At 40.5% G+C, this 16,221-nt stretch overlaps 1 protein-coding gene across 1 annotated transcript; it reads left to right on the top strand.

Moving 5' to 3' along the window:
• The first annotated feature begins 6,869 nt into the window (after positions 1-6,869).
• LOC138909625 (uncharacterized) lies at positions 6,870-7,214 on the top strand. Its single transcript, XM_070200831.1, has one exon. The coding sequence runs from the start codon at positions 6,870-6,872 to the stop codon at positions 7,212-7,214; it is 345 nt and encodes a 114-aa protein (XP_070056932.1).
• Positions 7,215-16,221: the final 9,007 nt, after the last annotated feature.

The raw sequence follows: 16,221 nt of genomic DNA, 5'->3' as shown, positions 1-16,221 counted from the left end.
CTAGCACATTTCTTGAGCATGTTCGGCACTCTTGCTCATGCGGGATTGATTCCCCTCGCACCACCTACATCTTAGGCCGGGGGAGGAGCCCAGACTCTCACAGCACGTACTCTAGAGCAGCGGGTCCATATTGATCATGTCCCGGAAGTTATGCTAGCTCAGTCTATTATTCCGGTTCAGCCTGAGGTTAGGGAAGAGGCATCTGAGAGAGCATCTTAGACTTGAGAGGTTCAAGAAGTATCATCCTCTTACTTACAATAGCACATCTACCGAGAATGTACATGGTTTTCTAGAGAAGTGCCATTGTATTCTCTATAACCATGGGTATTGTGGAGACTAGCGGAGTTGCCTTTACTATATTTCAGCTATCAGGAGTAGCCTACAGGTGGTAGAAGGCTTACGAGGATGGTATCCTAGGTGATACAGCTTCCCTCACTTGGACTCAGTTTTTAGAGATGTTCTTGAGGGAGTTTGTTCCCCAGACCCTTCGTGATACTTGGCGCACAGAGTTTGAGCAGCTGCGGCAGGGGATCATGTCAGTGTCAGAGTATGCTATTAGATTTAGTGAGTTGTCCTGGCATGTACTGCCTTGGTTTGTACAGTCAGAGAGAGAGTCTGCAGATTCATCGAGGGACTCAATTATGATATTCAATTCAGCATGGCTCGAAAGTTGGAGATGGATACTCCGTATCGGCATGTTAGAGATTGCACGGAGGTTGGAGGGTACGCAGGGCCGCGAGATAGAGGACAGGGAGGCCAAGAGGCCTCGAGATTCTGGAGGATATAGTGGTATCTGTGCCCTAGTTACAGCCCGTCATGGCAAAGGCTATGTGAGCCACCTAGTTCATTCAGCACTTCCAGCTACTAGTGGTACTCTGGCTATTTTTGAGGTCTCGAGTTTCTCATTTATCTCAGCCGCTATCCAGTGCACCTCCTGCACGGGGTGCCTTTGGCTGTCAGTCTAGCCGACCAGGCCAGAGTCAGCTTCAGCAGCCATGCCGACCCAGAGATTATTTTGATTGTGGGGATACCAGACATATGGTGAGGGACTGCCCCAGACTTAGGAGGTGTACACCTCTACAGGCTACGCAGGCTCCCTGGATCCCACAGGGTCCACAAACTTCGTAAGCCATAGTTGCTACTCCAGTTGCTGCACCGCCAGCTCGAGGCGGAGGTCAGGCGGGTAAAGGTCACATTAAAGGGGGAGGCTAGGCAAATTTCTGTGCTTTTTCGGGTAGGATGGAGGCGGTCGCATAGGATGGAGGTGGTTGCATAAGACGCAGTCATCACTAGTATGGTTTTGGTTTATCATAGGTATGCATCAGTCTTATTTGATCCAGGATCCACTTACTCATATCTGTCATCATCCTTTGATCCGTATTTGGATATATCTTGTGATTCTTTAAGTTCTCCTATTTATGTGTCCATGCCTGTGGGAGATTCTATCATTGTGGACATTGTGTATTGGTCGTGTTTAGTTGTTATTGGTGGTTTTGAGACAAGAGTTGATCTATTGCTACTCAATATGGTAGACTTTTATATGATCTTGGGCATGGACTAGTTGTCGCCCTATCATGCTATTTTGGATTGTCACGCCAAGATTGTGACACTGGCTATGCCAGGTTTGCCGCGGTTAGAGTAGCATAGGTACATTGGATTATATTCCTAGCAGGGTTGTGTCCTTTCAAAAGGCTCAGCGAATGGTTGAGAAGGGGTGTGATGCATATCTAGCCTTTTTGAGGGATGTTAGTGCTGATACTCCTATTATTGAGTCAGTCCCTATAGTGAGAGACTTCCTAGATGTATTTCCAACAGATCTTCCGGGCATGCCGCCTGATAGATATATCGATTTTGGTATTGACCTGATGCTGTGCAAATAGCCCATTTCTATTCTACCATATTATATAGCACCAGCAGAGTTGAAGGAATAGCTGTAAGGGTTGCTCGATAAGGGTTTCATCTAGCCTAGTGTGTCGCTTTGAGGTGCTCCAGTTCTGTTTGTGAAGAAGAAGGATGGTTCTATGCGGATATGTATTGATTGTAGGTATTTAAACAAGGTTATAGTGAAGAACAGGTACCCATTACCGCGCATTGATGACTTATTTGACCAGCAACAGGGTGCCAGAGTGTTCTCAAAGAATGATTTGAGGTCAGGGTATCATCAGCTGAATATTCGGGATCCGGATATTACAAAGACTGCTTTCAGGACTCGGTATGGTCACTACGATTTTCTAGTGATGTCATTTGGGCTGAACAATGCCCCAACAACATTTATGCACCTGATGAACAGTGTATTCCAGCCATATATTGACTCATTCATCATTGTGTTTATTGACGATATCTTGGTGTGCTCCTGCAGTCGGGAGGATCATGAGCAGAATTCGAGGATCGTGCTCCAGACGTTGAAAGAGAAGAAGTTGTATGTAAAATTCTCGAAGTGTGAATTTTGGCTTGATTCAGTGGCATTTTTTGGTCATTTGGTGTCGAGTGGGGGGATTAAGGTAGATCTGATGAAGATTAAAGCAATTTATAGTTGGCCCAGACCGTCTTCAGCTACTGAGATCCGGAGTTTTTTTGGTTTGGCCGGGTATTATCGCTGTTTCGTAGAGGTTTTCTTATCCATAGATGTAGCTATGACTAGATTAACTAAGAAGGGTTCTCCTTTCAGATGGTCTGAGGAGTGTGAGGCGAGCTTTCAAAAGCTCAAGACTACATTGACTACAACCCAAGTATTGGTATTGCCTACGGGCTCGGGGTCTTACACTGTGTATTGTGATGCATCACGTATTGAGCTTGGCGCGGTGTTTATGCAAGACAGTAGGGTAATTTCCTACGCGTCTCGGTAGCTGAAAGTTCATGAGAAGAATTATCTGGTGCACAACTTGGAATTGGAAGCTATTGTTCATGCATTGAAGATTTGGAGGCACTATTTTTATGGTGTTGCATATGAGGTCTATGCCGACCACCAGAGTCCCCAACATCTGTTCAAGCAGAAAAATCTTAACTTGGAGCAATAGAGATGGTTAGAGTTGCTTAAAGACTATGATGTCACTATTCTGTATCAGCCTGAGAAGGCTAATGTGGTGGTTGATACCTTAGGTAGAAAGGCGGAGAATATAAGTAGTTTGGCATATCTATCGGTAGTCGAGAGGATACTAGCCATGGATGTTCAGGCCTTTGCAAATCAGTTTTTTAGATTGGATGTTTCGGAGCCCAGTCGAGTTCTTGTTTGCGTAGTTTCTCGGTCTTCTTTATATGAGCGTATCAGAGTGCGTCAGTATGAAGACCCCCATTTGTTTGTCCTTAAGGGCACAGTATAGCACAGAGATGCCAAGAAGGTTTCTGTAAGGCCCCGTAAGCGTTTACCAAGAATTTGAGGTTTGTGGTGCCAAGGTAGGCTAATGTGTTGGAAGGTCCGCAGTATAGACTTTTTGGATTATGCAATGCATTGCGGAGTTATGGGAGAAGTTTATAGAAGATGGTGATTCTGTGATCCATTATGCGACCGCAGATCACTTCTGCGGGCTGTAGAATCATCGTGGAGTGGAACAGGGGAAGCCCAATTTGGAGGTCATTTTGCGGTCCATTATACGATCGCATTTCCGTTTCGCGGACCAGGCCAACCCAGGTTTTTGAAGACCATTCTGCGGACTGCATACGTGTTTCACGGTCGCATATGCGATCGCAGATCTGGTTCGGAGGGTCCATTTTGGGTATTTTATAACCCGACCCTATTTTAATAAAAAGCCATTGTGGTTCGTTTTGAAGGCAAAAAGACCTGCTCATCAATTCTTGTCCAATTTTGAAGATTCAAGGGAAGCCACTCTCTAGGCCATCAACTATCTGGGTAAGTCTTTATCCTAAGCCTTCATGCAATTTTTATGGGTTTAAGTACGTTGTGGAGTAGGAGAATAGGCTATGCATATGGTGGTATGTGGGGTTGTTGAACTATTAAGAGTATATTCTTGTTGATACTGGTTGGGGGAGGAAGGGAGCACTATTGTAGAGCTTTGTAGTTAATTTTGCATAGTAGGTGTTTGACGAAATTCCCATGAGCCTTAAACCATGAGAATCCTTCTAATTATGATTCAATTTTTATCATCTTCCTATAGACTGAAATTACTAGAAGTATTGGGACGTTGTAGTAATCCAAGGAAAGCTCAAGCAAAGAATGCTGGCTAAACCCCCATTTCTAGAATCGGAATTCATGAGTTCCTCGTACGTTCTAGATGTGGTTGTTTAAACTTCTATTCCTACTGTTCCAAATTGCTTCATGATTGAAATGCTTAATTGTTTATGTGCTCGAGTCATGTTCATATTGCCCCTATCATGTTATGCTCTCCCTCCATGGGAAAATGTCCAAATATGGTTGTTGTAACTAATACATAGGATTTGAATCCATATTTAAATTGTAAATCACCATGCTCTCCTTTGTAAGTGTTTCCATCGTGTTTGAGTTCTTACATACTCATGAGTTGAAGCTAAAGACATCTTGCTCCCCTTTGGAAAAAGTATTCCAAGAATAAATGGTGTATTAATCTCTTAAGATTCTAACTTGTGCTTCAACTGTCAATCATTATGCTCAACTCTTTGAAAGAAATTCATTGTGTTTACGTCACTCATTACTAATGAACTTAAAGCTATGATTTCTGGAATGTCTATATATTGGTGTTTATGATAATGATCAGTGGATGTAAAGAAATGAAAGTGTGAATATGAAATGTGGCTATCATGCCATAAATGAAGAACATTATGTATGGCCAAGAGGGCCAAAGAAATAAAGATGTTGTGAATAGTTAAAAGTGCTAATGAAGCGATGGATGGTATGAAAGACTATGAGATGAATTCAATTATATTTCTATTTCCATTATCCTAAATAAATAAATGTTTTTGGAAGTATCATTAGCGAGCCGAGGAAGGGTGGGTTGTTAAGGCCCACACCCAAAACTACGTGTGCCGGTGTAGGGGTTGATCGAGGGGTAAATCCCCAGTATACTGTGTTGAGATTATTCCCCTTAATTGGGATAAATTTATTGATTGTATCAATCTTTGTCCCCATGTTGACCCACACGGCATTGTGGAAATATGGCTTATCCGATAGAGCAAAGATCGTACACTGTACCGCGCACATGGTGTATCATTATATTTGATTTTTATCACCATGTCTATCCATATTCATTCGTGGTAAGATGGATTAGCTGATCGAGTGGTGATCGGACTCCGTGCCTCGTGCATGGTGGTATGATTGGGTATTCATGTCCACCCGCACACATTAGGGTGAGACGTCTTAGCCGATCAGGGAGAGATCGAACTCCGTGCTATAAGCACAATGGTGTATGGGTGCTAATGATATCCCAACCAAAATTGTTAATGCTTAATTGGAATTGGTTGTGTTTTAACTTAGCATTTACTATTACTTGAGTTTCATATTGATTCCCTGTTTATCTCCTTTTATGTTGGCACTCTACTCGATGAGAGGGTATTTAGTTTTACATACTAGTACTATTCCATATGTACTAACGTCTCTTTTCCTGGGGCGCTGCATCTTTAATGGATGCAGTTGGTCCCTCAGCATGCGGCTTTGATCCTTGTTAGTAGCTTACCCTCTTCTCAGCTGGTTTGTTGAGCCTTATTCTACTTCGGGGCCCTGTGTCATTTGATTTTGCACATTGTGTTTTGAGGCATAGCCGGGGCCTCTTGTCGCCGGCATTCCCATATTGTACTCTTGTTCACTTAGAGGATCCGTAAACATACTATGGGTTGTATTTTGACTTGGGATCACAAACTATAGATGTTGTTGTGTTTGTTGGGTGTTCCACTCTAAACTATGAACGTGTAATATTTTGGTAATCAATAAATCAAGCCCTTATAAAAATGAAAGTTGGTATTGTACGTACTATTCCCTTGGTTGGTTTAACTCTTTATATACATATCCCCAAATTATTCATGGGTAGGGTTGAATGGTAGGCACTAAGTAGGCTTGCTTGATTGGGATATCTCGGTTGAGCACCGGTCGCACTCCCCAAGGTCCGAGTGTGACAGTTTCTATCGGTGATGACGGTGTGTTGTAGATGTAGGGCCGGTTATGTGTGCCCAAAGTAGATGGGTTACGTGAGTTGATCCTTGAGGAGGCCCACAGTTCGTGGTACTCCAGTCATTCGGGTGCCATTAAGATGTATCAGGATTTGAGAAAACACTATTTATGGAGTAGAATGAAGATAGATATAGTGGAGTATGTGGCTCAGTGCCTGAACTGTCAGTATGTGAAGTATGAGCATCAGATGCCGGGCGATTTGCTTTAGAGACTTGAGATTCCCCAGTTTATATGGGAGCGTGTTACCATGGACTTCGTTGCTGGGCTCCCACGGACTTTGAAGAAATTTGATGCAGTATGGGTGATTATTCCGCGATATTGTTCGTCTCTACGGTGTGCCAGTGTCCATTATCTCCAATTGAGGCAAACGGTTCACATAACATTTATGGAGAGCTGTACAGCATGAGTTAGACACACAGGTTGAGTTAAATACAGCATTTCACCCCAGATGGACGAACAGTCCGAGCGGACCATTCAGATCTTATAGGATATGCTACGTGCTTGTGTTATGGATTTCGGGGGTTCTTCGGATCAATTCTTGCCGCTTGTAGAGTTCGCCTACAAATCGAATATTCAGATAGCTCCTTATGAGGCCCTATATGGGAGACAATGTCATTCTCCAGTTAGTTGGTTTGAGCCATGTAAGGCTAGGTTGTTGAGCACCGATTTGGTTCGGGATGCCTTGGAGAAAGTCAAGGTAATTCAGGATCAGCTTCGTACAGCACAGTGTATGTAGAAGAGTTGTGCCGATCGAAGAGCTTCAGATGTAGCATTCATGGTGGGTGAGAGGGTTTTGCTCCGGGTTTTACCTATGAATGGTGTTATAAGGTTCGGGAAGAAGGGCAAGTTGAGCCCTAGGTATATTGATCCTTTTAAGATCCTTGAGAGAGTTGGTGAGGTGGCTTACAAACATGCATTTCCACCCAGCTTATCGGCAGTTCACCCTATGTACCATGTTTCTATGCTCCGAAAGTATTATGGTGATCCGTCCCATGTATTGGATTTCAGCTCAGTCCAATTGGGCAAAGATCTGACTTATGTTGAGGAGTCAGTGGCTATTTTAGAAAGGCAGGCCCGGAAGTTGAGATCAAAGAACATTGTTTCAGTGAAGGTTCAATGAAGGGGTCATCTGGTCGAGGAGGCGACCTTGGAGACCGAGCATAACATGCGGAGTCGTTATCCTCACCTTTTTGTCACTTCAGGTATGTCTCTAAGCACGTTTGAGGATGAAGGTTTTTTTTAAGAGGGAGAGAATGTAATGACTCGACCGGTCATTTTGTGTATTTGCATCCCATTTCCCCTTTTAATGATTCACATATGTGTAAATTTGGTTTCATGACTTACGGGATTGATTGATTTTGTTCCGGGAAGGTTTTGGGTTGATTTGGACCCTTTAATTATTGGCTTAGAAGCCTAAGTTTATTATGTTGACCAAACTTTGACTTTTGTGAAAATGACTTTGGAACGGTGTTTTGATGCCTAAAATAGGTTCGTATCGTGATTTGGACTTGGGCGTATGCCTGTAATCAAATTCAAAGGTCTGTAAGTTGATTTGTGTTATTTTGCCAAAAATTTGAAATTTGAGGTTTAGAAGTTTGACGAATCTACACCTTCACCCATACAGAGTCTCGCACGGTGCCATTTTGATACTAGAATGGTAGCTATTATTATAAGAAAACTCAATGAGAGGTATGTGATCATCCCAAATACCTCTAAGATCAAGGATGTATCCTCAAATTTCTAAATAGGGCGCTCTTCCTGGCCATCTATCTGAAGATGAAAAACTGTGTTGAGGTTTACTCTTGTGCCTAATCCTTCCTGAAAGGAATTCTAAAAGTTTGTTGTAAAATTGAGCACCACAATCTGAAATGATGGACAATGGAGTCTCGTGCAATTGGACGATCTCTTGAATGTACAACTTAACATAATCTTTTGTTGAATCTGTGGTCTTTACTGGCAAATAGTGCACTAACTTGGTAAGTCAATCTACATTCACCCAATCAAATCATGCTTTCAAAATGAGCGAGATAATCCTATTATAAACTACATATTTACCATCTCCCCTAAATAATATATGTATTATGAGATAAACACTTGGTTTTTTGCTACTGGACTTTCACTTACTGACAATTCAGATACTTGGCCACAAATTCTGTGACATTCTTTTTCATGTCATTCCACCAATAAATCTCCTTGAGATTAAGATACATCTCTGGGAAACCTGGGTAGATATAACACCTGAAATTATGGGAATCTAACATGATCCTCCTTCTCCAAGTCCATCTACGTCTGGACACACAATTCGTCTTAGTAACTCAAAGTACCATCATCTCTCCGTTTGTTCAAAAGCCATTGTCTTATGCTTGTGAATCACCTCTTTCAGCTACAACAAATAGGAATCTTCAAATTGTTTCTCCTTCACTTCGGCTACTAAGGAGTAACAAGTCATGTTTTGGGCAACAACTTCATTATCTTCGGAGTTCGAAGGTCAAACTCCTAGCTTGACTAAGCAGTGGACGTCTTTCACCAGAGTTCTCTTGTCTACCTCAATCATGAGCCATGCTTCCCATACTTGATTATCTTTTTAAGGTAATTCCTGAAAACACTTATAGTATTAATGTGAGCTAAGTCTTTGACCAGTACACTGAATATTAGAGTCCCGTGCAATGGCATTACCCTAGTGACACATAACTAGCCATGAGTTTTATAGTTTTTATATCCTATGCTAACTATGTGGGTTTCAAATCTCTAACTGGACTTACTGATGATTTTCACACCTCCCCCTTAGACCAAAGGTTAAGGTCTTGTACTTGTGGATCCTATTTTGTTGGGATCCGAACAACTTTTCTTATCTTTTGCAATTTACATTAGCAACGTCTCATCTTCCAACTTACTTCTGAGCAATATTTCTTACTAAGAAAAAGTAAATTACTTACATAAATAGAAACTTAATGTATTCACAACTATCATACACAATCTTAATGATTTAACTCTGATCACACTATCAATTTTGGGGAAACCCCTTTTCGATAACTCTTAAAAGCGATTCTTTTACAGTTTGCTCTCTTACTGCTTTACTGATTTTTTTTCCTCCATTGTCGCTGCACTTCGGGTTAACTTAAACTATTTGGGTCATAACACATGTTCGGTATTTCAAACTGTCATCCACTCACTAGAGTTAACCTGGCTAAGTGAATCAAATTGTACCTCTACTAGCTTTGTTGAAATTGCTAATTCACTATATTGACTCAAACCTTACTTACTATTCTTTTACCAATCACCTGCTAGAATAATGTTTTCTTGTTCTGCTTTGAATAACTAAAGTGAAGCATAAGGTTATTTCTAACTTCCCTAACCATCCGACCCTATTCTACGATCACATACTATCTGTCTTTTTAACTATGTACATGGATCACACTTAGGGAAATTTCATATGTCTTGAATGAAATTGGAATATCAAACTCCAAACATTCTATACACTTCAAAATCAAATCATATCATATTATAAACATCTGGGGTAAACACTTAGTCATACAACCTAAAGGGGAACTGTCATATATTTTATCTCACAATAAAAGCTGCTTCTTAAAGCAACTTACTAACGTGGTACTTTCTAGTTCTATTATGAATAAATCAGAACAACTTAAAATCATTCCCTAAAATTCAATATTGTCTGCTCTTGTTTCTCATTGTACATCATATCTTCTTAGCCATATGCATGAATCATACGAAAGACATACCTTTGGTAATAACAAACATTTCTGACTCCTAGGTATTTTGCCATTAGGCTCTTTTGTGTCCAAAATTGTAGTGATCAATCCATGCCCACTGCGATTAAACTCTTAACCTGTTACACTTTGGGTCTGACATCTGAACTATCATCATCCAACCTGTGGCTCAATTTCAAAGAATAAAAATCAAATTGTTCTATGAGGTAAAACACATACAGATACACTACCATGCACAAACAAGTCCTTTAGAGTATATCATTATCTGATAAATTACTTTCCGCACCACCCAGTGAGTCTTGAGTCTTAATCTGGACCTAAAACAGGCAAAGATTTTGCTATATCTGTTACTTACCTTTTCTTTTAGCACCATAGGCATCACGGTATACTCACAAGTCACCAAAATTTGGATACATTGAAAATTAGATATCTGGTAACTGAATAACTGAATACTGGCATACTGAATAACCATAAACCTACTAATTGAAAGACTGTATAACTGGTAACCGAGATAAACTGATAACCATAAAACATGATAACTGCTTTTGTACTTTCTGATAAGGTTATGCTCTAATATGTAATACTATCCATTGCATCCCACTCTCAAGATCCTCTCAAGTCTCATTTCTTAACAACATGTACTTCATAGATATACCCCAATGGGCAATCATCCTCTCTAGGACAATGGATTTTTCCTGCCCGTCACTTGGGCATTCAATACGTCTGGAATTTGATAGGAAGAGAAGGTTAACTATTGCTCTAAACTTCATGGCACGATCTATAGTAGAAAGAAATGAGACAATCCTGAATGTCGTGGTAGTTAACCATTTATATGCGTGGATGGCACATACATATAACACTACTAAAACCACTGGGTTTAGAGACGGATATATTCTATAGCTAAATAGAAAAATCCGCCGCTAATCTCATTTAGCGACGTATTAGCGACAAATTATTAAGAAATTCTGCTAGCTACAGGCGATTTAGTGACAGATTAGCGACAACGTTCATAGCTAATTCCATTTTTTTTGTAGTGTAAAGGAAACTCCACTGGACACGACTTCATAAACTCCCTAGGACACGTGAACCTATGGCTCTGATACCAAGTTTTGTCACGTCCTGAACCTGGGCCTGGACGTAACACGACACTGAGTGCCTGATTATATGTGATCGAGTGAACCAACTGGCTGGCTGAATCAATATGTGATATCATAACATACTAAATGCGGAAGATAAACAAACACATTATGATATACTGAAAGTCTGAATGATATAAACCAATGTGCGGAAATACTAACATAAGTCTGAACATATAGGTAGCCAAAATTGCTTAACATGAAAAGCCTGCGACTCTGTCTAACTATGACTCTAGTCTATTAAGCCTCTAATATAGTACTAAAAACACTGACTGTCTGTAAATACTAAAATACTATAAAGTAATGATTATTCCCTGAAAGAACTAGGGCTAACCCAATAGCTGATACGAGAATCCTAGCGCTCTGAATCGTCAACCTGTAAATCATTACCTACATCGTGAGATGCAGGCCTGGGGCAAAAGGGACGTCAGTATATTTGATTTGCACTGGTATGTAAAACAACGAAAAGAAAGAACTGTAAATGCTGGAACTGAGACTGAGCTGATAACTTAGAACTGATAACAGAAAACTGAAATGATAACTAATATCTGATAACTGAAATGATAAATAATAACTAATAACTAAAATGATAACTCATAATTGATAACTGCTGAAACTGAAACATGAAATGTTAACTGATAACCGATAATTGATAACTGAACTGAAAAAGGAAGTAAAGATAAGAATACTCCCTCTTCTGAATGATGAACCACCTGATTATCTGAATAAACTATGGCCTCGGGCCCAATATTTATGTGCACAAGTTACGACCTCAGGCCCAAGTATACATATACATAACTATGGCCTCAGGCCAAAAAATGCATAAAGCACAAACTACGGTCTCAGGCCCAAACATGCATAAAGCATCTACGACCACAAGCCCAAACATTCATAAAGCATAACCTACTGCCTTAGGCCCAAATACAGGTGTTCAACATTCTGGGATTTAAACTCAGGAACTGAGAATCAAACTACAATACATGATACTGAAATACTGATTCACACCGAGTTACATGATACTAGAATACTGAATAGGAATAGACTGAGACATGTATTCATGAATTGATTATGAAAACTGGAACTTTAACTTTTTATGACATACTGAGTAATCTAGACTGAGACTCATGGGAATCAAACCCGAGTCTATATTGATTACGCACTGAGCTCATAACATTCAGAATGAATGTCATGACCGAGTTACGAAGCTAGAGAATAGAAGTTCTGAAACTATTCAAGGAACTAGGCTTAATTATATATTACTGAGGCAACTAATAACGTTGTAAAATAAATGTAGTGTAGGGAGGATCACTAACATTCCCAAACATAGAGAGTTAGCCTCACATACCTTGACTTCTGGTCCTTTTTAGAGTATCACAATGTTCATCGCCTTTTTCAATGATAATCTATGTCAATATATATCAAGAGGAACCAATATTAGCGCTAATTCTCATATTTTAGTCACTTAGGCATTTTATCAAACACCTTATGGGCGTAAAGCCTCATAGCCCTCAGTAATTGATCTATTCTTCACAAAGTTTTCATTTTACTACTTCTAAGTGATTCTACAATCCCAAATAGATGTAACTAACACCATTTCTTATCACCCAAATGCTTACAATAATCTCAAGTCAACAACCCAAAACCCTAGCATAGTTCATATGATTCTCTTTATAAAACCCATTATTATTCTCTCAAAATTCATCAATTCATAGTTATAAATGTAGGGAGTAGAAGCATTACCTTTTTGAAGTTCACTCCTCTTGAATTCTAGTTCTAGGGTTTCATTTCTCAACAATGGTGTCCCGATCGAATATCTAATGATTGTAAGGATTTACCCATGTTAATAAGGTGTTGGAGAATTGAAATTAACTTAGAATCATCGTTAGAACTTACCTTGGATGATGGAGGGACCTTGGGGAAGTTAGGTTCTTGAGAGATTCCCTTTCTAGAGCAAACTTACGAGTTTGGAGTTGTAGGGAACGAGGTAGTGTTTTTAAATAAGTGAACACGTCCAAAAATTGAGGAGGAAATAAAAGTAGCTCGGATAAACATCGTCGGCGCGGGGCATCATCAGAGGCGCCAAAACTACAGTGCCTTGCACTGTCAGGGGCACTGAGGTTAATGCCCTGGACAGTGCCTTGCACTGTCTATGGCCGTGAGTTTTCATGGCCTTGTACTGTCTAAGGCTATAAGACGTACCTCCCATAAAATTAGTCGATTCTATCGAATTTTATGCACCTCACTTTCGGTCTTGATTCCAAAATAACGGTTTCTACCCATACTCATCCCGGTAGGACTTCACATGTCTAAAAGGTCACATTAATACTCATTTAACACATCCACAACTAATCCAGATTTACGGTGTGTTACAAGATGCATGTGTGATTGTTTTGTAGGTGATAAGTATGGGTGATGTGGCATGATCTCACTTGTTCAATAGGAATGGCATGTACTACCAAAGTGGAGGGGGGGAGGAGGGTGTTTGGACTGAGTCATTTTCAGATATGGGCTGGTGTATTGGGCTGGAATTGATTTAAATAGTAGCCAACACATGTTTAATTATAGATTGCAATTATAGCCTTTTAGGTTTTTAACCTTTTTGAAATTAATTTAAAAAACTTAAATATTTCAATAAAATGTAGAAGAAATTATAATTATCAAATACACTACTAGCTATTGTAATTATTTATTTATAAAATACTTTATTTTCTAAATTATAACACTAGTTTTGAATTATCAACATAGTAATCTAATTAATCAAAATTTTGAGAAGTAATTCGTAAATTAATTATAAAACCTCTATGGTGTATTTTAAAAATATTTTAATAGTAATATGTTTGTAATTACATAATACTAATGCTAGGTTATTAATTTCAAAGCTAATACTTAATTAATTTGTATAAAATATGTAATTATGATAGAAAATACTTTCAAAACATTCATTGTAAATATTTAAGTGTAAATAAATTAATTTTGGGGGGGGGGGGGGGGGTTAAAATTGGCCGTCAACAACCGGTACGCCATGAAGTCAGACAATCTCATGAATATAAACCTGAGCCAACTGCTTTGAACAAAGTCCATGGTGACACGCTCCCATTTCCACTCGGGAATCTCAAGTCGCTGAAGCAAACCACCCGACTGTTGATACTCGTACATCACCTGCTGAAAATTTAGGCACCGAGCTACATACTCCACTATGTCTTTCTTCATCCTCCTCCACCATAGTGCAACCTCAAATCCTGATACATCTTAGCAGCACCCCGATGAATGGAGCACCGCGAACTGGGCCTCCTGAAGAATCAATTCACACAAACCATCCACACTGGGCACACATAACCGGCCCGCATCCGCAACACACCCTCATCTATAATAGTAACCTCCTTGGCATCGCCGTACTGAACTGTGTCCTTAAGGACAAGCAAATGGGGTCAGCATACTGACGCTCGCTGATATGATCATATAGAGAAGATCGAGAAACCACGCAGGCAAGAACTTGACTGGGCTCCGAAACATCCAACTTATAAACCGGTTGGCTAAGGACTGAACATCCAATGCTAATGGACTCTCCGTTGCCGGTATATATCCTAAACTACCCAACCTCTCCGCCTTCCGACTCAAGGCATGGGCCACCATATTGGCCTTCTCGGTATAATATAAAATGGTGATATCATAGTCCTTAAGAAACTCTAACCACCTCCACTGCTGCAGGTTAAGATCTTTCTATTTGAACAGATGATGTAGACTCCGGTGGTCGGTAAAGACATCACAAGGGACACCGTACAAATAATGGCGCTAGATCTTCAATGCATGAACAATGGCTGCCAACTCCAAGTCGTGGACCGTATAATTCTTCTCATGAGTCTTCAACTACCAAGACACGTAGGCAATCGCCCTACCGTCTTGCATCAACACCGCGTGAAGGCCAACACATGACACATCACAATACATAGTATAAGACCCCGAACCCATAGGCAACACTAATACTGGGGTCGTAGTCAAAACAGTCTTGAGCTTTTGAAAGCTCGCCTCACTCTCCTCGGACCATCTGAAAAGAGCACCCTTCTGGGTCAATCTAGTCATAGGTGCAGCAATACATGAAAAACCATCTATGAAACGACGATAATACCCGGCCAAACCAAGGAAACTCTGGATCTCAATGGCTGAAGACGGTCTGGGCCAACTCTTCACTGCTTCAATCTTCTTCGGATCTACCTTGATCCCCTCACTCGACACTGCATGACTCAAAAGTGCCACTGAATCAAGCCAGAATTCACACTTTGAGAATTTTGCATACAACTTCTTCTCTCTCAAGGTCTGAAGCATGATCCTCAAGTGTTGCTCATGATCTTTCTAACTGCGGTAGTATACCAAGATGTCGTCAATAAACACAATGACGAATGAATCAAGATAAGGATGGAATACACAGTTCATCAGGTGCATAAATGCGGCTGGGGCGTTGGTCAGCCCAAATGACATCACAAGGAACTCGTAGTGACCATACCGAGTCCTGAAAGAAGTCTTCGGAATAATCGGATCCCAAATCTTCAGCCGAGTATAAACTGACCGCATGTCAATCTTTGAGAACACTCTGGTACCCTGTAGCTGATCAAATAAGTCATCAATGCGTGGCAATTGATACATGTTCTACACTATAACCGTGTTCAACTGCTGCTAATCAATACACATGCGCATAGAACCATCATTTTTATTCACAAACAAGACCGGAGCACCCCAAGGCGATACACTAGGCCGAATGAAACCTTTATCGAGCAACTTTTGTAACTGCTCCTTTAACTCCTTCAGCTCCGCTGGGGCCATACGATATGGTGGAATAAAAAGGGGCTGAGTGCCCGGCAACAAGCCAATACCAAAATCGATATCCCTATCGGTCGGCATGCCTAGAAGATCCACTGGAAATATATCTGGGAATTCTCTCACTATCGAAACTGACTTAATGGTAGGAGTATCAGCACTAACAGCTCTCAAAAAGATTAGATAAGCATCACACCCCTTCTCAACCATCCGCTGAGCCTTTAAAAATGATACAACCCTGCTAGGAACATAATCCAATGCACCCCTCCACTCTAACCGTGGTAAACCCGGCATATCCAGCATCACAGTCTTAGCGTGACAATCTAGAATGGCATGATAGGGCGACAACCAGTCCATGCCCAAGATAACATCAAAGTCTAACATACTAAGTAACAATAGATCAACTATGGTCTAAAAACCACCAATAACAACTAAACACGACCGATACACA

This window comes from Nicotiana tomentosiformis, chromosome 4, assembly GCF_000390325.3.
Source record: "Nicotiana tomentosiformis chromosome 4, ASM39032v3, whole genome shotgun sequence".
NCBI classification, from domain to species: Eukaryota; Viridiplantae; Streptophyta; class Magnoliopsida; order Solanales; family Solanaceae; genus Nicotiana; species Nicotiana tomentosiformis.
Note: the sequence above shows the minus strand (reverse complement) of the source record. Positions and strands in the feature narration are given on the sequence as shown.